This window comes from Schistocerca gregaria, chromosome 3, assembly GCF_023897955.1.
Source record: "Schistocerca gregaria isolate iqSchGreg1 chromosome 3, iqSchGreg1.2, whole genome shotgun sequence".
NCBI classification, from domain to species: domain Eukaryota; kingdom Metazoa; phylum Arthropoda; class Insecta; order Orthoptera; family Acrididae; genus Schistocerca; species Schistocerca gregaria.
Genome location: NC_064922.1, coordinates 667,970,839 through 667,996,290, shown reverse-complemented (window position 1 = coordinate 667,996,290; position 25,452 = coordinate 667,970,839). Strand labels below are relative to the sequence as shown.

The following is a 25,452-nucleotide window of genomic DNA, read 5'->3' as shown; positions in this document are numbered from 1 at the left end:
ATGTAGGTACTACACTTCACAGAATGGCCATCGTTAGCATTCAAGAAATGTCCGTAACAAACCGTTAACTTGCAGCAGGAACACCGAATGAAAAATGGCGCGTCTCATTGATCGCAAAGTTTCGCAGTATCAATATCGAATGCGAACACCTTGGGAGCTGCAAACCGTGAAGAACGTTGAGCCAGATATGCACTGTTAAAGAACGCATTTAGAATCGTATTGGTGTAATAGGGTTATGAGAATTTATGAGATGTGACGATGTGCAACATAATGCGAAACAGTCAAAGATCGTATTGTGAAACTGGCTATCCTTTAAGGCGTAGCTGAAACTATTGCTGTAATATGCTTTAGAGACGCGGAAAAAAACGAACGTCAAGAGGCTGAATTTCTCCAGTGGTTGAGTGATCATACAAGATTTTTAGTTCTCTTTCGCCCATTTTCCCACTCTTTCTTCCCTAGCCTACTTTCAAGATCATGCACACGAGAAAGATCCATAGGAGGCAGAGCATCTCCTACTCCTCGCATCACAATAAATAACTTTAAATTAGATTTACCATCCACGTTAACAGTAGGCATAATTGTATACGAATGCGTTAAGCCATTGATTTTGGTTCGTCTTCATACAACTCTCTCGGTACCCCTAATTTGCAGGGCTCCTTTCATATGCAGTCCCTCTGTAAATACCGACTGGTCGGAGTTGAAAAAGAAGTCTTTACTGAATGGTGGGATAGTTTTTTTTATGTCATCTACAAATTTTCGGACCGATTCCGGTGACTTTTGTGCATCGTAAAGTTGACGCTTTGTTTGAAACTTCTTTATCTTAGGTCTTCCAATTTTGTAGCACTGTTTGAAGTCATGCGATCATCCACTGCTTCCCCATGAAATACTGTTATCTACGTTGTGCGCAATTTGATGTGCAAGACGCATTAGGTCTCATCCTGTAAACTGCATCTAGCGTCCTCGAAATGCACAAACACTAGTTTTTGTAACAAGTGACCCTCGTCCTCTCTTGAACATCTGTAGTTTTTCTTATGCACTACGCGGTCATATTGCTGCAAACGTATTCGAAATCCGTCTATAATTGTTTTCTACGATGCTGCGGATGATCTTACGTGTACGAAATTATATCTAATACATGCTCCTTGGTTAACTCTTATTCTTTAGTTCGTTTCAATGGAGACGGATTATGCGGATCGCTGTCGAGCAAGGAGTATGAGCTACATGGCTCGTCACTTGTTTCAGTATCACCTTCACTTGTTAAGAACGTGTCGTTATCACTGTACTCCTCATGCACATTTTCCGCAGAGTCGAGCTTATACGGCATCACACATTCCACTGACTCATCTTGTAAGAACGGTAATATCTCAGCTGACACTTTTTTCACCCTTTGCGAAATTCCTTGGGTTCGTTCCTGACGAAATGTCAAAGTCGGAAACTGTTGTCGTAGATGTAATGCAGTGTTAGTTTTCTTTACCTTTGTCATTTCTCTGCTCTGTATGAACGACACTAGCACTGCTCCACTGTTATGACTTACTCGTCGACTAAGCAGTTCAGGTACGCTCCAGAGACTTATGCTGTGCTCACCATTGGATACTTACAGTCTCACACATGTTACCATTGTGGTTACATGGTAGACACTATGTGGGGGGGGGGGGGGGGGGGGGGGTGGACTGCCGTAAACGCCAGTGGTCTTTTGCGACCTCGCGCTCGAGGGGTTGTTTGTCAGTGTGTGTCACTTTTTACGAAGACTTACCCGTAAACCGATGTCCTCCAGCTATGCCATATATTACATCCTGTCAGCTGTTTTGGGCTTTACCAAATGGTGTAACAAGGTAGTAGCTTATGTGCACGTACTGGAATATCAACTGTTTCTTTATTATGACCTCAGTACAGCTTCTCAGAACTAATGGTCACACAACTTCATTACCATTGAAATGTCAATCCTTAATGATACATGGAAGGTGCTCACTATGACGTAATCCATGAACGTCATAGCGGCAAGGAGTAGAGAGGTGCCGTGGAAGAGTACCGACACAGTCCCACGAGGCTATGAACTTGTGTATAGTCCACTGATGAGCTGCCTGGTGCCGTAGCGTTAAGGCCCACAGAGACCGAGGCTCACAGGCAATTCAGACGCAACTTCAGTGAAGCAGTATTCCCAGGGGCGGGTCACGGCGTCGGCTAGACGGTACTGCCTGACTACAGAATCTGAGACTGGTCCTGGGTTGTAACGGAGACCAGAGACGGATGACAGTCAGTCTGGAGCTCGGAGCGTCATTGGCTGTGAAACATTTTTTTTCTTTTTAGTCGTTTATTGGTTACTTAAATCCAACCGATCAAAAACGCGCCCTGTGCGAGCACGCGCGAAACATTCAGCGTCACAGGTGGATCCCGGTCTTACTGTCTTGGCGTAAGGGTAAAATCGGTATATCCTACAATGATGTCATTGCAATGACATCATTGGAGTGCACTTTTAAGGTGTGTCGGTGGGGCTCTAAGTCCCATACCACCCTCCGACGATGGAAGATCAACGCAGCAGGCCATAGGTAACGCAGCTACATAGGTACTGATATCGGTGATCGTGTGAAGGCTGTCGGACGGCTCACCGGTGGCGTAAGTACCCGCCCACGGAAGATGGCACGTCCCGTGGAACACACATGACCGCGCCCATGCGAATAGGTTGCTGTGACTGCAGCACTGTTCACAGCGGCCTGCACGCCACCTACCGACGGAGCTCTTGCCCTATGACGGTGTGGTGGCTGCAGTAGGCTTGGTGGTAAACAGCTCAGTGATTCTTCTGTTGACGGACTATTTGCAGGAGCGATGCCTGGTTCTCGAAGCATATCCGCGACCGTGGTAGCCGAATATGCAGGGACCAAGCAATGCATATACTATATTTTCCATGTGGCCTATCATTACCTCCTTTTTTGCTTTAATTTTTACCGACGTCACCATTATCTTCAAAATTTTTGTTGCTAGTGCACCAAATAATGTTACGTTGTGAGCCAGTTCTTTCTACCCTGTGGGATCCTTACTATTTTTGCATACGTGCCACATACATCGACTCTAGTAACAGTTACATTTCACTCAAGAATTACACTTCTTTCCTACCCACAACTCCAACAAATACAGAACTGTTTACTGATTTACTGCTGGCAGATTAGTAAATGTCCCATAAAACCGAAGAAAACGGTATCCTATATGATACATGTTGATGACTGCTTCTTCTCATGTTTAACTTTCCACTTTGTTCTTGAGCAGGTGAGCTAATATTTAACATCTCCAATCCACGCTCATCTTATGTAGCCTGTCAAATGTGCCCGTTTCACGAATAACACCATGTTGTTCCATAACCCATTGTTCTGAGCTCTTTAATCGTCACTTTTTGACGTATTTTTCTAAATTCATACCTCTGAGTTTCTTTGATTATCAATACTAATGAATCATAGCTATATTTACAAGTCCAAGGCAGTGATAAGAATAATGCTTTTCAATGCTGGTTAATGAATTTTGAGACAGTCATAGTTTGTACAGCCTTAACACATTCACATTTATATTTCCGTTTAATCTGTTTCTTTGTGCCCATACTCGCTAAGCAGGTTTTCCGTGAAGTTAAACTTCGGTTTTTTTAATACTCACTGGGTCCAAGTGCTGTCCATTGAACTTGGCTTCACGGATATGAAATATTGGTCCTTTGTACTTTCGTTGGATTTAAGCCATGTTTTAAGGTATGTTTCTGTGTGTAATGTTTCGCCCCCTAATTACGGAGGTTTCCTAAAAGGCTGTAAAGAATTTGTTAGTTGATTACTTATACGTACGCGTGTAGCGCTTGGGTCTTGACGTCTTCCAACCTCTGACAAACATCAGAGAGTAACAGCGACACATTTCATAAAAATTGTAAAGCAAAATATTTCAAGATTTTGCTTTATTTAGCACTAAGCCCAACAACTTGTCTGATTTCAATCCTTCTTCTCGTACGTTAGTTTCGTGCTTTCTTTAAAAAAAAAAAAAAAAAAAATCTATGTCTGCTGTGTGCACCGAACCGTAGTTACGAATAGACCTTCACAAAATCACTCTTTGAGAGAATCGAATTTGTTGATTCCCTAGTCGCAGTGCATGATTCTCTGTTCCCGGTTATTACGTGTTGCTGCTTCATCTAGCAGTCGTCCTGTGGGCTGTAGGCATTATTCAAATTAATTAGAACAGTCTAAAACGTAAGGCACGTGATTCGGCTGTTCATGCTCCACGCACAGCCATTGTTCATCTGAATGGTGTAGCTCTGAAGATAATCGTGTGATAATTGAAACCGGTCACCTTAATAAACATGCTTTGGGATCTACACTGTTATAAGTAATTTCAGTTATTATATTGTGATCGCTGATTTCTCCAATAATGTTATCAAAAATAACAGTAAGCATCACTTGTACTGCTTCACACGAATCCCTCTGTATAATTTTTCTACACGCTTCATTGTATATATCTTGTTTCATATTGTAAACGTTCACTGCTTGTTGAAACACATTTTGGCAGTCAGCCCCATACAGGCAGCGCCGATCCAAGCGCAGTTGCCAGTGATTGAGTGTATTTGCGCTTTTATATTGCTGAATATCCGATATTTACATCACAGAATCAAGGAAAAGCAAACTTTTGTATTTACGTAAGCTAATGTTTCGTAATGTCTTTACACTTTCCGGGAAATTACATTTTCACAGTTTTAGAACTGTTATGAAAGGAAATGTTTGCCACGTGATCTGGAGCGACAAAATTTCATTTCTAACAAAATTAAACGCAATGTTGTTACCTAGAGAAGCTCGGTCGTGTCCCACTAATGGCGTTGAGTAACAGCCAATTAAGAGCTCGGTTATCGAATTCGAATGCAAATTGAAGGCATATTGCGCGCATATTGAACAACATTAACTGAAGTTCAGTAAACAAGTTGACAGTTTGAGAGCCTTCTGACAGCAGTGGCACTGCAGCAGTGTAAACAGTTTTCCGTGGCACTCTGTTACTACAATACCAATGTTAGCACGCTGGCGGCATCGTTGTCTATTTCTTTGTTTTTCGTGGCTTTTGCTTTCAGGCCGTGGGCTATATAACACAATCTAAGCTAACAATCGACGTGTCAACGTGTTTATGCACGTTTGCTTGAATATTTAACATGTATTTTCTGTAATGCCACGTTATTTACATATAGTCCCCTAGAAATCCAGGGGTGTAAGTAACAAAACGTTAGTTTTAAGTAAATGTTCAGAAAATACCATTAACAAATTAATGAAAAAATATTTATTTCCAAACATTTGAAGCTTTATTGCCTGTCTTATCCAGAATAATCAATGCTGAATTTCTTGAACAAGTATTTCTTATTTTTTGAGTCATCACTCTTTTAACTGGCTTGACACGGCCTGCCACGAATTCCTCCTTATCTCAGAGCAGCACTTGCAACCTACTTCCTCAATCAATTATTTGTTGTATGTATCCAGTCTCTGTCTTCCACTATAGTCTTTGCCCCCTACAGCTCCCTCTAGTACCATGCAAGTCATTCCCTGATGTCTTAACAGATGTGGAATCATCCTATCCCTTTTCCTTAGCGTGTTTCCTACAAATTCCTTTCCTCATCGATTCTACGCAGAACCACCTTATTCCTTACGTTAACAGTCCAGTAATTTTCAACACTCGTCTGTGGCATCACATCTCAAATTCTTCGATTCTCTTCTTTTCCGGTTTTTCCACAGTACATGTTTCACTACCATACAAATGTACATTCACACAAATGTCTTCCACAAATGTGATGTTTGATACTAGTAGACTTCTCTTGGTCAGGAATGCCCGTTTTCCCAGTGCTAGTCTGCTTTCTGTGTTCTCCTTGCTCCGTCGCTCATTGTTTCTTTTGCTGCCTGTAACAGAATTCTTTAACTTCATCTACTTCGTGACTATCAATCTTGATGTTAAGTTTCTCGCGTTTCTCATTTCTGCAACTTATCATTACTTCCTTCTTTATTTTCAATCCGTATTCTGTACTCATTAGACTTTTAGTTCCATTCAGCAGATCATGTAATTCTTCTCCACTTTCACTTATGATGACAACGTCATCAGCGAATTCATTCTCAAGATTCAGTGCCGGAACATTTTTTGGCGGTCCATGAACTATGAAATTTTCAACTTGTCATACGTCACACAAATTATACCGAAACCCAGATTGAAGGCCATATTGAACCCAATTCTATAGTAACTCTTTTTAGCAGGTGGTAAATTGTTTTCTTCACAAAACTCCTTGTATGCTTATACATTTCGGTTATATTTGGCATAGGATCCAAATACTTAAATGCTTACTTAATGTTAGGATGTTTCTTTCTACTATAATAACTACCATGTTTTGGAAATGAATTATTGTAGCCCTTAGCAATCAGAGCTTGTTTATCACGAATCTTGTTTCATTTCCTTTTTTTTTTTTTTTTTACTTCCTCTACAGTCTTTTGGAGGAACTTCAGCGGGAGATTTCTCAATTTCTCAGGAAAGCCGGACGACGGTACACGTTTGTTACGTACATCCAACGTTAGCAAGGAAAACTGTTTACATACTCTGAATCGTTTGAGATTCTCTACTGTAAGTGCAGCTTACTATTTCTTGCATGCATGGCAAATGTTTTGGCCGCACTGGCTGTTACACTGAAATTAAAGAGTTCATGAATGATGTTCGGAGATTCGAGCGTCATAGATTCCTGTATTCATCAAATATTTGTGAACTATCCTCTTCATTAATATTTTAGTTAAATCTAAATCTGCAGCTTTGAACATGCAGGCTTATCCTCTTGTTTTCATCAGCTTTCCCCTGCCAATCTGTGTAGTGTTTCCCTTCATTTCGAAGTCTAGAATTTTTATTTCTTTTCCAATTTTCTGGTCGTCTTAATGTCTTTCTTCCCTTTTGATGTGGCTAGTCATTTCCAGTAGATTTATCAGATCTACATCAGGTTCAAAAATTTGATCTTCGTCGTTGTCTGCAGAAGGAGGAAACAGTATTATGCATCGTCTAGTTTTAAAAATTTTCTGGCCTCATACCATGAATACTTACTGTGTTTATATTCTTTCCAGACGCAGTCGCTACCTTGTAAAATGGATATTATTTATGAACATTATTTATTCAATAGTAAATTACTTGTAAAATTATTCATAATAAAATATGTCAACACATGCTAAAACACTAACCACCACTTAAACTGAGGTTCTGTTCACTTTATTCTGTTTCCAACATTTCCCACATACGTGTCTTAATCTTTTATAGTTTAATAGAAACATCTGTAACATTAACAAACTGTGTAGGAAACAAAACAATAACAATAAATCACAAGGAAAGAAGCTAATAATGTTAAATGAAATAGCTTCTGTTAAAGACTCAGCCAGGAAAACAAAAAGCAGCTTTCAATGACTTTGCATCCAATAGGTAGAAGTGCAGTTGTACCCTTTGACTTACAAAGAAAATATATGATTGTCATAACAGTTTCCTCTTCAGCCACTAGACGTCGGTAGAAAACTGCGTGTTACTTGTATCTACAGGCTACGCAGATTTGTGTGTGCCGTAAATGTAAAGTTACATCCAAAATTAAAAATTGGTCATTTACACTCCTTACCTTACAAATGTCTCATATCTGAACAACATAAAAAGCGTAATAGCAGTGTAATTCAAGCATTAGCTGAATGTCAACCACAAATTGAAGACGTTCCGAGCCATAACTCCAGTAGGAAGTACTGTTCACTGGAAACATTCAAGCATATGATACGTAGAATATTCCCTCGACAAGGAAACAGCTATAAAGTGAAATTATATGTCATACGGTATGTACAGACGAGAAACAGTTCTGTCACTAAAATGATTTCAAACTAAACGAAGAGAAGAGATCCCAAATGAAAACTCAGTTATCTCTTAGAAGACAAGAATGTTAAGAAATTCCTTACTGTATCACTATGCCCAAGATCATATTTAATTTTGTAGAGCAATATAAAATGGGGCACAGAATATCTTGGTAAACTAACACTGGTATTTACTGAACACACTGTAATCATAATGACAGAATTAAATTTAGAAAAACTTGTATGAGAGCAAATGTGTTACGACTAGAGAGTTATTTTAACTGTTGAAACCACAGGAAACTTTGATGCATGTTAACAACAACCTGTTAATAACTGATGAAGAAGCAACCTGTCAGCCCAGCTGTATGAATAAAAACCCTAAAAGAACGTAAATGAGTGAGAGCAGTTGAAGACAGTCGTTTAGTTCTGGTTTTTATCAGTGCTATGGCCTTCATTCTGAAGACTGGCTTGACGCAGTCTTGTGAAGCTGGCACCTGACTTTAGAGAACTGTTCATTTTTTCGGAGTTCTTAATAGACATCCAGTAGTTCTGGATTCCTCTGCGTAAAATTAGAACAGTTCTGCTGAATTTCGTGAAGGAAGAAAGTACTCTGGAAAATTTTAATCTTGTAAAAGAAAGGTATTTTCCTATTTGCGAAAAAATGTTGCTCAATATCTGAATATCTCCCATACTGCGATTTTTCTTTTTGTATTTCAGATTATGGTTTATGAGATAACTACAATATCGAGGGACCCATGTTCTCTTCTAGTGAAGTTGGCAACTGACTTTCGAGGAATCACACTTTCTTCAGAGGGCGCGATAGATATGCTATAGTTACGAGCCCTCTGTACAAAATTTTAATATTTCTGCAAAATTTCGCGAAAAAAGTTATGACCACAATTCTGAAAAGAGATTCTTCTTTGATTGTTTTTTGGTAGCCCATTTTTCGCTTTAGAAGAGGTGAAATAGTGCTGTTATGTCATTATTGGACGATGAACCAAAAACATTCCAGATCCCAACTTCACTGTCGTCTTCCGCTTCTTCTACGAAAAATTTCAGCTTCAGAGTGTTTCTAATGAAAGTAAGAAAACCATAACGATCTTCCTTAACTGTTGTGTGAAGATCTTTCGATGACTTTCTGGATTCGATATCGACCATGGCACCCGTCAGTTACTCTATCATCGATCATTTTTTAAATTCTTCGAAACCGAGAAGAAATTTCAATGTTGGTAGACTGTACGTTTTATGGGTGTTTATGCTTCGTAAATATCAGTTACACTAGAACGACAACTGCAAAAGAGCACCTACTGAGCGAGCTTAACCATCTTTTTCAAACAGCCGTGATCAGGTTGTTTGCGTATACTCCTTACATCCTTCTCAGTTAAAGTGTTTATTGTTGTTTGATTGTTACCTCCTTCTTTACGAATGAACTTTACGGACATGCCCTCCAAATGACAGCGTTCCCTGATATTCTTGTGCTTAATTAATATTCTGGAGCTGGCATGTGGTCATAATCCTCTTCCAAACGTTAAAATAAAATTTCGCTGTCTCAAGTAACCATATTACAGGAGCACCACAAATTCTTACCACAGCATCTTCATAGCACTTTAGACTATCGAACGCTTTACAGTGCAAATTAATGTACCTTACCACGATCACTGAAAAGCTAAAAAGTCCTACTCTAACACAATTTCTTTTTAAATATCTAACTTACACTACACAAGTACCATCTGAGTATTCTTGCACTGATACCTAACCAGTTGGGGGTCTGACCATTCGGATACCTGAAGACAAAGTTCGAGTGAAGGATTAGCTCATGACTTTCAGTAGAACTCTTGAGGTGCTGTTCAGAACTTTGATTATAATATTGTTGTACAAGTTTGTTTCCTTTTTTAAAGCAGTGAATATGGTTCTCTTATTATTGCAATAATTTCGTAAACCACACAAAAAATCGTTACATTTTCCTGTAGATCCCTTGGGAACCTGTTTAGAATAGTGATCATAACTTTTTTACTCATCTGGGCAAATAGTTTTTTACAAAATTAAAATTGCTACTGTTTTCTTAGCGATATTTTTTATATAGTACACAAAAAATATAGCATATGTATGAAGAACTCTGAAAGAATGTACATGTCCTGAAAGTCAAGTGCCACATTCACCGGACTGACGCAGATCTCCATGCTTGCCTACCCTGTGACGACTTCTGAACCTCTGCGTAACTACGGCAACCTGCAACCGGCGTATAGTAGGCAAATACTGAGTTTATCTTACAACATTTGCCCCACACCTAACACCATTACCAACTAGCTATTTCCTGGAATGCTCAGCTGTCGTTTATAAATCGATGAACCTAAAACACGCACACAATGAACTATACAAGCGTTCATCCATGAGGATCTGCCACAAAAGCAACACTGAAATTTATTCTGTGAAACTGCCAAAGTGAAATTCACGCCAACATGAAAAACTCGTTAAAGCACGGGTGGAATGGTTTTATTGCGTAATTAAATGAGCAAATAAAACTTTATGATGAACCACTTGCGATCGGAAATAAACTGAAATGAATTTGTTTTTATGAGGATGAATCTATTTTGATTGTATACTATAATATAAGCAGTTGAAATGGATTTTCTTTTTCTTTTTGACACCCTGTAGCTATCAATACCATCTGCAGTGATTCCGTTCAAAACTATAGGTATATTTTGCAATGCCCACTACTTTTGTTCCTATTTCCTTTCATGTTAAGTTTTCATTTAGAATTATTTTTAGAAAAATGACAATGTGCAAACTACTTTACTACTCGTATATTTAGCTGTAGTTGGCTGTGCAAAGCAAACTGTCGGCGCCGAAGACAATAAGGGGCAAACGAAATGACAGCGAATGACACACCCACAGCTACTAAAGTTCGTGGGATATTACAGTGTCAGTGTACAGTTTTAACTGGTGTTCATGAACACTTAATAAACTCACTAATTATCTACTAGTACTCGTCATTGTGAGACCTCAGTATCAATATGCATGTAACCACATTCAGCAAGCAAGTAGCACCTCTAACAGAAAGTAGTTTAGTCTAAATATTGCAACAGATCTGACCACAACACAGGTAAATTTAACAAACAACACTGTGCAGTGTCTTTGCCCAGATCATATGAACAGTATATCGACTATGGAATTAACAATACATCTAAAATTAGCACCAAGTGTAACATCTAGTAAGGCGATTGTCAGCTATGTTATCTGCATAAACATTTACATCAATATGAACTATAAGTGTAAAAACTAGGGATCAACTGTTCGACCCGCACCAAGTAAGTTTGGAGAAAGATATCGAAGCAGTTCAGAGGCGGGCCGCTGGATTTGTTATCGGTCGGTTCGAGCAACAGGCATGTGAACCGTCCAGTCCAGTGACAGGAGTGAACGACGGCTGTGTAGGTCTGTACTGGCGAACAGGGGTGCGAATGTTGTGTAGCTGACCACCCAGATGAACGAAGAGGCTACGAACATTGTCTCCTTAACGATCGTTCTGCGAACGCTGCTGCGAATCAGCTTACAGCTACTCAGCTGTTAATGTGTTGATTTTTGTCTGATTGTTACCTACTTCTTTACCAATAAGGTTTTAGGACATGTCATCGAAATCTTAGACTTTTCTTTTTACGGCATTCTCTAATAGTCTTCTGTTTAATAAATAATCTTGACCTGATGTGTCTTCCAAACGTGAAAGTAATTTTATCTCCGTACTTCGACGACCGATTCAGTCATCTTCAGATGCGGCGACTCGTGATGTGTTTTGTGTGTACTGTCTACCTGGACCGTAGCCAGATACAGGAAGAGAAGCAAAAATCGCTCATCTGATTTATACTGGCCTGAATTCCACAACGTTTGGTGGACACCTAAGAACAGTGGCCTGAAGCGTGTTTTGCTTCCATCGACAAAGATAAAAAAATTCCTTCTAATGTTAAAGACATAAGTCCTCGAAGCTGGATGTGCATCGCATTCTATGCGAATATTGTGTGCCCTATACGGGACAGGCTATTGAAAGAGTCAAGGAGGGATGCAAGGAAGATCAGCAACATATCGGACCAAAATAACAAAGTAAACCAACTGCCGCCGAGCGCTGCTTCGAATATAATGAAGAAATGATATATGATGTTAAATGTATTGTGATACACATATCAACTTAATTGGACAAAGTAGATGAGGAGTCTATCGAAATAAAAATATCGTAAAATGTAATGAATTTTTCGATTTAAAAATGGCTTGGTGTTCGCTACGCAACCAAGATCTTGCCGGCCACCTCATTCACCAGAACTGGGAAACGCTGAGAGATTGCGCTTTCACCAAATATCAGTGCGGACTCTGTACAACAAATGAGCATCAAATGATTAACGAGCAATGTGAATCCAACTAGAGTATAAATAGCGGCGCGACACTAACTAAAGCCGGCCGCAGTGGGAGCGGTTCTAGGCGCTTCAGTCCGGAACCGCGCTGCTGCTACGGCCGCAGGTCGAATCTTGCCTCGGGGATGGCTGTGTGTCATGTCCTTAGGTTAGTTGGGTTTAAATAGTTCTAAGTCTAGGGGACTGATAACCTCAGATGTTAAGTCTCAAAGTGCTTAGAGGCATTTGAACCATTTTTGAGACTAACAAAAAGTCCGCAATTTCGTAGCAATCCAGGGGGCAAGCAAGCAGAATTTCAAGCAGACAACTGCTTCAGTCGTCTAAATACTATGCAGAAATGGAATCAACAGCTTCACTGAGCGCACAAAATGGTTCAAATGGCTCTGAGCAGTATGGGACTTAATATCTAAGGTCATCAGTCCCCTAGGACTTATAACTACTTAAACCTAACTAACCTAAGAACATCATACACATCCATGCCCAAGGCAGGATTCGAAGGTGCGACCGTAGCAGTCGCGTGGTTCCGGACTGAAGCGCCTAGTACCGCTCGGTCACAACGGCCGGCGAGCACACGAAAGCACTCCACTATTTGTTGTGCGCTTCTGGTCTTAGTATTAACTAAACACGTCACATTCCTATTATTAAGTTACTGAAAAAGTCTGACATACGTTCATGCCTGATTTCAGAAACCTAAATGTAACTATTTGACCGACTATTGATACTTAAAGCTATCTCTAAAGACTGTCGCCAATTTGCTCACATTTCCTTTCTCGGATTTTTTGTTGTTTCTCTTTGTTTTACTTTGTATCCATTTCCAGTCCAATATCTGCAACCTACACTGTCTATTTGTGCGTGCGTCATCCAGTATCAATTCAGGTAGTTACACAGTTGCTATAAACCAAAGAGTACCGTTAAGTGCTGTCGATGCCTCTGAAGAGCCACAGAGCCAGCTGCTGGTGGCCGAGCGGTTCTTGGCGCATCAGTCTGGAACTGCGCAACCGCTACGGTCGCAGGTTCGAATCCTGCCTCTGGCATGGATGTGTGTGACGTCCTTAGGTTAGTTAGGTTTAAATACTTCTAAGTTCTGATGACCTGAGATGTCAAGTCCCATAATGCTCAGAGCCATTTGAACCATTTTGAAGAACCACAGAAAAGCAGATAAACTCACTAATGCATAATCAATCAGTAAATATGTTTCAATGTGTTTTACGTTGTGGTAGTTCTGTTAATAGTGGAGGCTAAATCTAAAGTAGTCAAATTTGCTAACTGGTTTGTTCTTATTGTTGGAAAACCAAGATTAGTATTGTTGATAAAAAAAGATATGTACTTCATTATTTTAGTATAACATAGTTAAATGACGCTAACTAATTATTGTTTTATCTGTTTTCTCTCGCCCTGCCTTAACGCCAATCTTACTTTCCTCCATCCCTTGTGCCAACCACGTACCATCCTGTTCGTGTACACTTCCACACTTTCGTTTCTGTATTCGTGTCTTGCACTACACGCCCTTTCGTGGACATCGTACCGCCAATACTCGCATTTTAATATCGGAACTTTGCCGTTACTTCGTAACAATTCCCTTCTACCACATTTTTTCGCTTTTTTTTAATTGCTACAACAACACCAATGTTTTCCTTAAACTATTTTCAACCCTTATTCTCCATCTCTTTGATGCAATGTCTGCCATCTTGTTACATGATGTCGCTTCCGTGGCTTATTCAAACGGTTTCCGGGATTTCAAATTACGCTATCTACATCGTAACCGTCTTTACACGTTTCTTCAAACCGTTCTTCCGTGTAATGATCTGTGCCCGTTTTAACGGTGTTATTTAATTTGTCCCCTATTTCCGCCTTGGCGTATGCTGAATTGTTTCTAATTTATTTCGTCACACGATTTCCGCCCTTTAATGGTACCTGAAAACTCATTGCAAATGATTTTATCCTTTCACCTGTCCGTATGACATTGTGCCACGACCGTGGTGTTCCCTTCGCCACGTCTGCACTTGCTCCCTTCCCCGCTCCTGACCGCCCCGCTCCGCTGCTCCGCTGCCCCGGCCCGTTGCGACCGGAGCGTGTGACGACGCGCGGCAGGCTGTCGGTGCAGCCGGCGGTGAGCTACCGGAAGCGCGAGTCGACGGCCAGCGAGACGACGACGACGACGCTGCTGGCCGCCTCCGCCGCCGCCGCGGCCGCCGCCAACAACGGCGGCTGGCGGCTGTCCAACGGGTCGGGCCGCCTGCTGCAGCCCTGCTCCAGCGCCGAGCACGCCGTCTGAGCGGCCGCCGACACTCTGCTCTGACGTCATCCGGAGGCGTCGCGCAGTCCGCATTGAAAACCAACAGCAAGTTACCTAATCTGTAATATGTTTACCGAGGACAAAAATACTTTCCCCAATGGGCTGATTCAAGTTACGGAGGTGATTCAAAAAGCACAGTAACAAATGATTTCATGGAGTGTTGTTGTTGTTGTGGTCTTCAGTACAGAGACTGGTTTGCTGCAGCTCTCCATGCTACTCTATCCTTTGCAAGCCACTTCATCTCCGAGTAAGTACTGCAACTTACATCCTTCTCAATCTGTTTACTGTATTCATCTCTTGGTCTCCCTGTCCAATTTTTGCCCCCCACTCTTCCATCCAGTACTAAACTGGTGAGCCCTTGATGCCTCAGAATGTGTCCTACCAAGCAATCCCTTCTTTTCCTCACCCAGTACGTCCGCAGCTCGTAGTCTAGTGGCTAGCTGTAGTGCGTTAGGGTCAAGGGGTTCTGGGTTCGATTCACGGCCGGGTTGGGGACTCTCTCTGTTTGGGGAATGGGCGTTTGTGTTGCCCTCATCATTTCATCATCATCATCATTCGTGACAGTGGCACCATTGGACTGTGGAAAAAAATTTGACTCTGTAAAAATTGGGGCCTTGTACGGGCGCTGATGACCGCTCAGCTGAGCGCCCACAAACCAAACATCATCATCATCTTCATCCTCAGGCGGGACCACAAATTTCTGTTATTCCCAGTTCTATTCAGTACATCCGCATTAGTTACATAGTCTACCCATCTAGTCTTCAGTATCCTTCTGTAGCATCACATTTCAAAAGTTTCTATTCTCTTCTTCTCTAAACTGTTTATCGTCCACGTTTCACTTCCATACTGCACTTCAATACATGTAGATATTTTCAGGAAGGATTTCCTGACACTTGAATCTACACTCGATGTTAACAAATTTCTCTTCTTCAGAAACGCTTCTCTTTCCATTGACAGTCTATGGTTTATATCCTCCTTACTTCGACCACCTCAGTTATTTTGCTTCCCAGATAGCGTAACTCACCTACTAGTTTAAGTGTCACGTTTCCTAATCTAATACGGTCAGCTTCACCGGGATTAATTAGAGTGCACTCCTTTATGCTCTTTTTGCTTTTGTTGATGTTCATTTTATATTCTCCTTTCAAGATACCGTCCATTCCGTTCAACTGTTCTTCCAAGTTCTTTCTTATCTCTGTTAGAACTACAGTGTCATAGGCAAACCTTAGAGGCTTTATTTGTTCTCCCTGAACTTCTGTATTGTAATGAACTGGGCGCCTCCAAACGACGGAGAGGCTTCGTCCCTCCCGTAGCCCTCAATGATACACAACCTCACAACAGGCTACAGCACTCCACTCACCCCACCGCCGCCCCATACCGAACCCGGGCTTATTCTGCAGTGCGGCCCACAGTGGACATCCCCTCCTCTCCCCCCCCCCCCCCCCCCCCTGGGGAAGGTCTCCCACCAGACGAGTGTAACCCCGATCCGTGCGTGGTAGAGTAATTATATTGTACGTGTACGTGCAGGAAGTGTTAGCTCAGCAACCGCCGACGTAATGAAACTGAGGCGGAATATGGAGAACCAGCTCCATTCGCCGAGGCAGATGCAAAAGCGCCTTAAAAACCATCCACAGACTGGCCGGCACACAGGACCTTGACACTAATCCGCCAGGCGGATTCATGCCGGGGACCGCACGGCTAACCGGGCTGTTCTTTCCTTTACTCCTTGCTCTATATACAGATTGAATAACATCGTGGGATGTGTTACACTCCTGTTTCACTCTCTTCTCGGCCAGTGCTTCTCTCTAGTACCCCTCGACTCTTAAACAGGCAACTGGTTTCTGTACAAATTGTAATTAGAATTTCCCTCCTTGTATTTTGCACCTGAATTTGACAGAGAGTATTCCAGTCAACTTTGTCAAAAGCTTTCTCTGAATGGTTGCTGACACGCAATGTTGGGATTCTCCGTTGCCCAGTATCTTGGGTTCTGTGAATTCACGTGACCGGAAAGTAAAACCATGCTTCATCACTCATGTGTAACAAACCACCGTTTATGTTGTTCGTACGCGCTGTGCAGTAAACTACACGTTTCTGACTTTCACCCACCCGTAATTGCTCCTCAACTGTGATACGATATGGCTTCAAATTAAGACTTTTCAATATTCGCAACCACTTTTACTTACATGTGCCTGTTGGACCGGTTGACGTATAGACTTCTTTGGGCCTTGAATAATTCTTGCGTGAATATCTGCAATAACTTCTTGTGTGCGAACTGAAGGAATACTTTGTCGTTTTACATTCTGCACAGACCCCCTAAGAGCGCCTATTTTAATACAGACTCTGCACAGCTTTCTTTGCTGGTAGTCTTCCATCAGGATATTTGACCCCTAAAATCTCTCGACTTTCCTTAATCTAACTGATTTACAAATGTGTTTCCATAATTTCAATTCATTTTCTATAGAGAAAGTCGTTTTGCAGACCGTAAAGAGATACATCTCACCACTGATGAAATACAGTAAACTGAAATTCTGACAGAAGAATGCTACCAATCGATTCTTGAGTTGGAGCAGTTTACATGAGAAGTCGAAATATTGCATTCTAATTCGGGGCTGCTTTTAACTACCCCACCTTATAAATACAATTGGAAACTGCATGGAGTCAATCATGGGATTTCGAAAAGGTGATCTCTTAATTTTGGTGCGCTGTGCAGATCGGTAATAGGGGCGTACGTTGCGTGTAGCTGGGCATATTTGAGGGACGCTCCTGCTGCCGCTACTGTTATGGCCACCGACCAGGTCGTTTGTCCGGCTCAGTGTGCCAACGTGGTCAGTAAACAAGCATTGTCCTGCAGTGGGTTGCTGGCCTGCACTGTGTTGTGCAGCGATCGATGCTTTCGCTTCCCGACTCCGAGGAGTCGCCCTCAGCTTCAGATAAAAGACTTCCACAGTCAATGACTTATCGTAGAATCCACAGAGTCTCATTTTCCGTTCTCGCACAAAAATCTCGTTTCCCCTTATAGTCTTGTCATACAACCACGACTTTCGTTACCATCATCGTGATTAACTGAGATTTCGATTTCTGCCTCCAAACATCCCCATCTCAACAAGAGTGTCACTCCCTCTGTTTAAGCCAATACTTTATCAAGTTTCTTCTTGGTGTGCCCTGGGAGCGTCCTGCACGCCGTACGTTTGAAAATATACACTCCTTGTCAGGGTCTCAAGTCGTTGCGTAACGAATTGTTTCGACGCTCTTTGCTCCTTGCATCTTAACACCGTGCTGTTTCCTTGATACTGCACGCTAATACACTAGAGCGTGACAAATTGGAGTGGAGCGTCCTTTCCAAACTGTTTTTCTGTCTATGGATGCAAGCCATCGGTGGAGCAATTGAATCTGCTCACCACTGTGGGATTCCACCCTCGCCAGCGTGAGCCCGACGCTTGTAACTGCTGTTTGCTGTCCGTGCGTTAGTCTAGTTTTGATTCTAATTGCAATATTGTAATCATCACGTGAACAATTCTGTAATAAATAAAAAACACAGTGAACATGAGTCTCCTCGCAGGTAAGAGATGTAATATTATATATGTTCGAAAACATGTTTTGTTCATTCTGTGCTTTAACACGGTGAAAGAAACTCGAGGAGAATCAGATTGGTTTACTGTATACCGCTTAACATTATTTAATGCTTTGGTACTGGTAATACTTCACGAAGTTAGTGAAAAACAGTAGTCTTGGTCTTCGAGGAAGCAGAAGCATTAAAATCTTCATATAGTGCCTGAATATTGGCGAAACACGTAAATGAGCAGCTGAAAGGCTTACCTTGTTAATGATGTCTGAGACCCTCATATGTATTTTTAACCTCCCGTGTTGCATATGTTCTATAAATACCATTTGTAGATGTAGGTATTATGTGAATATTTCAGCATTTTTATCAGAGGTATCATCATCCATCTCGTCGCAGGAGAAAAGAAGTAAGAGGAAAATCAGCTGCCACTCACCAAGACTCATTCATTACAACACTTTTCTCCACAAACAATAGCAGAGACAACGAAGATTAACATGTCATTTAATTTTATGATAGAAATGGAGAATAAAACAGCTGTTTGTTTAAATTATTGCAGGTTGGCTAGTGAAAATAAGAGAAAAAATCCACTGTCAATTCGAAATATTTCTCTCAGTAAGCACTGGAATTGCTTCCTTTATCTTCTGTGTATGTATATCACAACTGTCAATAATTCTGACTAATCTCCCTTTCATACGTAAAACACTTGTCACCCACTGATACAGACTTAAGGCTACAGGAATGATTTGTAATGTGACTGACAGAAAAGTGGACTGATTTCTACTTTTTCCTTTAGTCTTCAATTATTGTAGATTTACTACAAACCATTCCTCTCATCACATCTTAATAATATGTCAGACGTCAATGACAGCCACGTATACACCAAACGACGTTGAGGACGGAGCGGAAATCTCGCACTGCCATCTTTGGGCACAACCCAATGTAGACGATTTGCCACTGATTTTCTTTCAAATTTTGATGAAGTATTAGATGCTCGTATTGCCGTGGGGGAGTGCTTACGTTGCTATTTTATTTTGAAGTAACCACTTTATTTCGATATTTAGTAATCTGATAAATCAATCCCTTGGTCATGACCAAGCTTCATCTCGGTAAATGTTGTTACGCTTACATCATGTTACGTCTTCTTCTCGGTAAAAGTTGTTACGCTTACTTAATCTTATGACACTCACATCAGTAGCGTGCCCCTAAAAACGGTTACACACAACTACAATAAGTGTGGATACAACTATCATACATGTGAAGTCCTTACATAGAATGGAGAAAAATGCAACCCAGATGCGGGTTTTGTTACTGTACCAAGTTACATAACAAATTAGAATTCGCTGAAAATGAAACACACATGGCGTGGACAATGTCGTAATTCCGAAGTGGAAACTGCCTCATCGGGGGCTCACTGGTTCGCTATCCCTGCCCTTACTCCTACCCCAGCCCTCTTCCTAGTGTTATTCGGTTACTTCAACCCATTCAGAGGATTAGTGAAACACCTGCATGGTAGGTAGCACTCGACCCGCACCACGATAAGCCTGAACTGATTTATGCTGATGTATTTCCGATGTTACAAAATGTATTGACAAGCACTGTGAACTGAGAAGAAATAAGTAGCAAATACACATTACAGACCCATTCTATAAAACATCTGTACATGAGAGTCATAGTTACTGTACTTATTGAATTGCTGTTGCGATGATCTATTAGGGGTGTGATTGTACCCTTTACTCTGATAGCACTGATGGTGTATTTGATCTGCAGCTCGTGCTCGTAAGTTACTTTGACGAAAAGCATTTCGGGACCAAATGGATGACAGGAGAAAACCACGACTTTTATAATATTTGTCCCTCACTGTTCAAAGTATAAATGTAATGAGTTAGTCACATAACGCCTATTTGTACTAAACAAATTTGGACACAAGAAAAAAGGTAATTTCATCGTGAATTAGGTAGTTCAGCGACAGAACTTCGGTTATGTACTGTACATTGCAGTAATGTGAGATATTCTACAACTGCACAGTTTAGCGTGGAGGCGTGTGCATCATATTGCTTAGGAGCAAGTACCTTATTGTGCCGTTTGGAGAAAATTATCTGGAGACCATATAGCAGTGGCCGACACCTCAGCTTTCACTGCAGATTAAGTATGTCGTAAAAGGTATCGATGTACGGGTGTTTTATTTTACGAAGGAGTATAAGCCATTCGTCCTTTCGTGAATTCTTTATCTAGGGCATTGATACATACCATGTAAAGAAGTGTGAATTATTATATACTTCTACGTTCACAGGGCTCCCAAATCGTTGTTCTGTACGTTATTTATAAAGTATTCCCAGGAAGGAGGGACAGAATGTAAATTATGTTCGAGCCAACACTTTTTCTCTTCATTTTTGTAACTCAAAGAATTTGGGCCGCCTGCTGCAGATTGATTCGGGAACAGAGTGCTCTACAGGGAACTGTATCTTTCATTTGAAAACTATGGTCCCCGTATAATGGAATGCGACCATTTCGAGTGCTAACTACAGAAATTTGACACATGCATTCCAACACCACTCCCAGAATGCAAACTCTCAAAATTTTTTGCGCTGTGATTGATAATATAAGAATAACACTATTTTTGTGTCGTTTAGAAAGTTGTTGAGAACAGGTATAGTTCATTGCTTTCAGTAAGGTAATGCCTTTTGTGGGACCATCCCAATACAGCCTGTGTATAAAAAAAAAAGATAGAAACCAATGCCAAAGCGGTGTTACGAGACACGTTATTGCAGAATATACCCGGAACTGAAAGACAAACCAACTACTGCAACAAGACACATTTATTGCTACGTTTCCATTTGTGTGGTGAAGTTTAAATTACAACCATAAGACAGATCTTTGGCGCAGTAGATCTGTCTGCTGACACAATCTTGGACATACAACAGTAAAACTTATAATTCATATTAAATGATTTGTTTTCCATTCAGTAACATGTCACAGTTCATTCCAATTTACATGCTCCACATTCAAGTTAATACTGTCATTGAGCCATCTTTTGGAAGTAAATACAGAACTGGTTATGTAAATAAATTCTGTCAAGGAAAGTATCTGGGAATTTAAGTTCCCACTCATTTGAACCGAATCTGCGTCGTCATTCATTATATTAAGAAATATGTATGATGTCTGTACTTGATTTACAATTGTACTCTCCAGAATGAAACACAGTAGCATGTACTTTCTATAAGGAGCAATAATTGTTCCATTATACTTTCCTTTCCCGATTCATACTAGCAATGTAACTGAAAGGTTATCGATGTTTAGTCTGTTGTGCTAATAAACGAATAGTTCTTGTAATATGTTTCTTATTAATTGATTTAATTTTCATATGTACATAAATGTATTATGCTCATGGCTGGATTACTAATTTTGTATGGAGCGATCTTCAACAGAAATTTTTACTACTTTATGGCAATAGAGATTCATTTAAGTACATAACTTAAAAAATAAAAAGTTTTGTTTTTATTTGTTCAGACAGATATATATTTCACTTTAACCCTCATGTGAAAAATCGCCACAAGTCCATTATATTGTGTCATGATTAACTTAATCATGAAACTTGTTTGTTTTAATCTCTGTGTGGAAATCATTTGTCACAACACAGACGAGATGGCATATTTTGAAGTTCTCACTTAGCCCTGGCACTTTATTCGTTTGGTTTAAGTTTAAAAATATAGTACACTATGAGGACTGAATGTCGGTTAGGCACATTACCGGTAGTTAATGTCTGATGATAATATTTAGTGTACAGTTTAATTGTTTATCAAATACAAATATCGACACATTTGAGCACCTGAATTGCTTCTGCAGTATTTGAGCTATAACTGCATAATACGCTCTAATTCATGTTGCAGAATGCGACGAAACAACAACATATACAGACTGCATAGAATAACAACAGTTTGGAAAAAATAGAGTATCAAGAAGCATTTCACTAAAGAAGAGATGTTATAATTTTGTTTTTCTCTCTACCAAACGTCTCGCCAATTTTCTTAAATAACGAGCACGTCTGTAATTGTCATTTTGCTCTGCTGATTTACCGTCTTATCGGACCTTACGGCCAAGTGAGAGCCAATCATTTATGTCCTCTTAGTTAGTGAATCAATGACAACTGTAAATTAACTCTTACAATTTATGAAATAATATAGAATTAGTATTAAAAAAATCCTACGCGCCAATTTCTTGTACGTATTTGCAAGAAACTACTTGAATCGGCATCATGGAACGCCATTCAGAGGACAAGGCAGAAAACTGCAACTGGCGAGGTACATGAAGAGGGCGTTCTAGCGTTGGCGCATAACTATCCTATTGTTTCGTCGCGATGTAACACATCAGAATGTGGTATAAGTCAGAGAAGTGTTCTACGCATATTTCACCCGCACAGATTTCACCCGTTTCACTTCCCATTACATCAAGCACTCTCCGGTGCGGATTTCGAACGGCACCATGAATTTTGCCGGTTTGCTCTGCAGCGCCTACAAGATGATACAACGTTTTTTCAACGGATACTTTTTAACTGATGAAGCGAATTTCACCAACCACGGTAACGTGAATTTGCGTAATGTACATTACTGGTCAATAGAGAATCCTCATTGGCTTCGACAGGTACAGCATTAGCAACCGTGGACTGTTAACATTTGGCGCGGTATCGTTGGAATGTTATTGTGGGGCCGTACGTCATTCCGGGTGATGGCAATAACTATGCACCGTTTCTGCGAAACGTTCTGCCCATTTTGCTTCAAGACGTACCTCTAACTACACGTCAGTGCACGTGGTTCCAACATGACTTCTGTCCTGCTCACTTTTCCCTTGTGGCTACAGAGCTGTTAAATGGAATGTTCCCGGATAATTGGATAGGTAAAGCTGCCAGCCCTGTCTCCTCGTTTGATCCCTCTTGATTTTTTCTGTGGGGAGCCTAAAATATAAAGTGTATCCTCAGATACCAACTACGCCAGACGGTATGAAGCAACGTATCCTCGAAGCGTGAGGTGATATCTCACGTGACACCCTCGCAGCCGTTCACAAATCATTCGAACGGCTACTACAAGTGTGCGTTGCAGCAGAGGGGAAGCGTTTTGAGCACATGCTTCAGTAAAGTTCTGTATCAGGTACAGTATGCATTTTTCATCTTTGTGTATATTTGCTTCGTATTGTGATCAATATTAAATATTTTCAAATAAAAGCAAATACGTACGAAATAATTCTCACCAATAAGGACCTCCTCGTTTACATTTGTATATCTGTTACTTAAAATGTATTAACATCTTGTAGTATTTTAATATTGTACGTTGTCTACTATTTGGTATCACAGTTGTCAAATAACTCAATAATATTTGCGCAAAATATCGCAGTATGTATTACTAATGTCAGGTAAATGGGCGTGTTTGTGTAAGGACGGACTCGCGACGTTTACCACGTACTCTACACAGCAGGAAATGCCGCATTGGACAATGCAGCTTCGAAGGACGAACACGAGACGAGAACATATCTGTATATCAAAAACTATTCGCCTACATATTATGATACACACATATTTCAAACCGTCTTTTTAAGACCATCATGTTACGCTAAAATTTAACATAGGGTTTCATCTAAAAAAGACGAAATATGGCCTCATGTCTCTGTAATAAAAAGTATCACAAACATGATATGTGATGTATTCAAGCAGCCCGTGTCCCAGGAATTCACAGTCCAAACGGTATCTTTGCATCTATTACGGTTGGGGAGATACGAGGGGTGTTGTGACTTAGCTGCCTCACCCTGTATATGAGAAATAGCAAAAATTAAACGTTTGTATCTGAAGAGATTAGCCGGCCGATGTGGCCGAGCGGTTCTAGGAGCTACAGTCTGGAACTGCGCGGCCACTACGATCGCAGGTTCGAATCCTGCTTCGGGCATGGATGTGTGTGATGTCCTTAGGTAGTTAGGTTTAAGTAGTTCTATGTTCTAGGGGTCTGATGACCTTAGCAGTTAAGTCCCATAGTGTTCATAGCCATTTGAACCATTTTTTAAGAGATTAAGTTTGGTTTTATGCAAAGCAAAAACATCTCATTCATGGTTTCACTCTGACTTAAAATTTTTCTTCGAACATATTCCTTTACAGTGAGGGTTGAGAACCCTCTTAAAGTTCGATAGGCATTGTTTCATGAAGCAACACAAAACAAAGTTATAAACCAAGGGGAAATCTAAACCACTCTTTCCAGTCAATAGACAAATCTACGAGGGCCGTTTGGGAAGTAGGGTCCTATCGGACACGATATAGAAACTACAAAAAAATTTTCAAATGTGTGTGAAATCTTATGGGAATTAACTGCTAAGGTCATGAGTCCCTAAGCTTACACACTACTTAACCTAAATTATCTTAACGACAAACACACACACCCATGCCCGAGGGAGGACTCGAACCTCCGCCGGGACCAACCGCACAGTCCATGACAGCAGCGCCCTAGACCGCTCGGCTAATCCTGCGCAGCCTGGAAACTACTGTGAAACCCCGTTGAACCTTTGCACAGATATGTTGGGCAATGTCACTATTATGCCCGTCGACCACGTCAAGTCGCTCTCTTCAATTCTAAACGCACAGTGACCACGTAAGGATGCCTAGAAAATAGTGTCTCCCGACAAGTAGAAGATCCGCGTGAGAGATTTCGTTTGATTTCATGAATCCAACATACAACACCTATCGTGCGTTTCCTTCTTCATGAAAATTGTCCGTTGTACACTGCAGGTGCTCCTACAACCGTTTCAAAGGGAAGTGTTTGATCTACCACAATACTGCCCGTAATTTGCTGTCGCCGAGTTTCATCTCAGCTCATATGAACCACTGGCTTCGAAGACATTTTGGCACAGACGACTGCTATAAACCAGCGTACAGAATTGACGAGTGTTTCAGGAAGTCGGTACAACGCTTTGACTAATCTCTAAGTCCGAGAGGCGAGTTCTTAGAGAAGTCACTGGGCATGAGTGGGTGTGTTGTTCTTACCGTAACTTAGTTTAAGTAAAGTAAATCTAGGGACCGATGCCCTCAGCAGTTTGGTCCCTTAAGAATTCACACAAATTTGAAAATTTTTTGCTGGTAAAACATTTTTGATTTTCACGGTGGGTTCCACTCAAGACTGGTCGCTCCTTACTTTCCACATAGCCCTCGTATAATCTCACAAGACGAGCAAGAGTAATGCTCGTGCCCTTCTGTGAATCTCTTAAGCAACTAATAGATGTGTTTGACCCCTGTGCACAACGAAAATACCGTTACAGATACTTATAATTTGTGGGACGCCTAACCATAAAAAAAGTTGTAAAACAGTAGCAGTTTTGAGATCTAAG

The 25,452-nt window shown here is 40.8% G+C and overlaps 1 protein-coding gene across 2 annotated transcripts in view; it reads left to right on the top strand.

The window, feature by feature from the left end:
• Window positions 1-21,420, top strand: part of LOC126354714 (diuretic hormone receptor-like) — a 1,166,839-nt gene extending 1,145,419 nt beyond the window's left edge. The window contains exon 14 of one of the 2 annotated variants that reach the window (XM_050004564.1): window positions 14,313-21,420. In XM_050004564.1, coding sequence (XP_049860521.1) covers window positions 14,313-14,319 — 7 coding nt within the window. In that variant the 3' untranslated portion in view covers window positions 14,320-21,420. The remainder of the gene's footprint in view (window positions 1-14,312) is intronic. The other variant, XM_050004563.1, reaches the window with a different exon arrangement.
• Window positions 21,421-25,452: the final 4,032 nt, after the last annotated feature.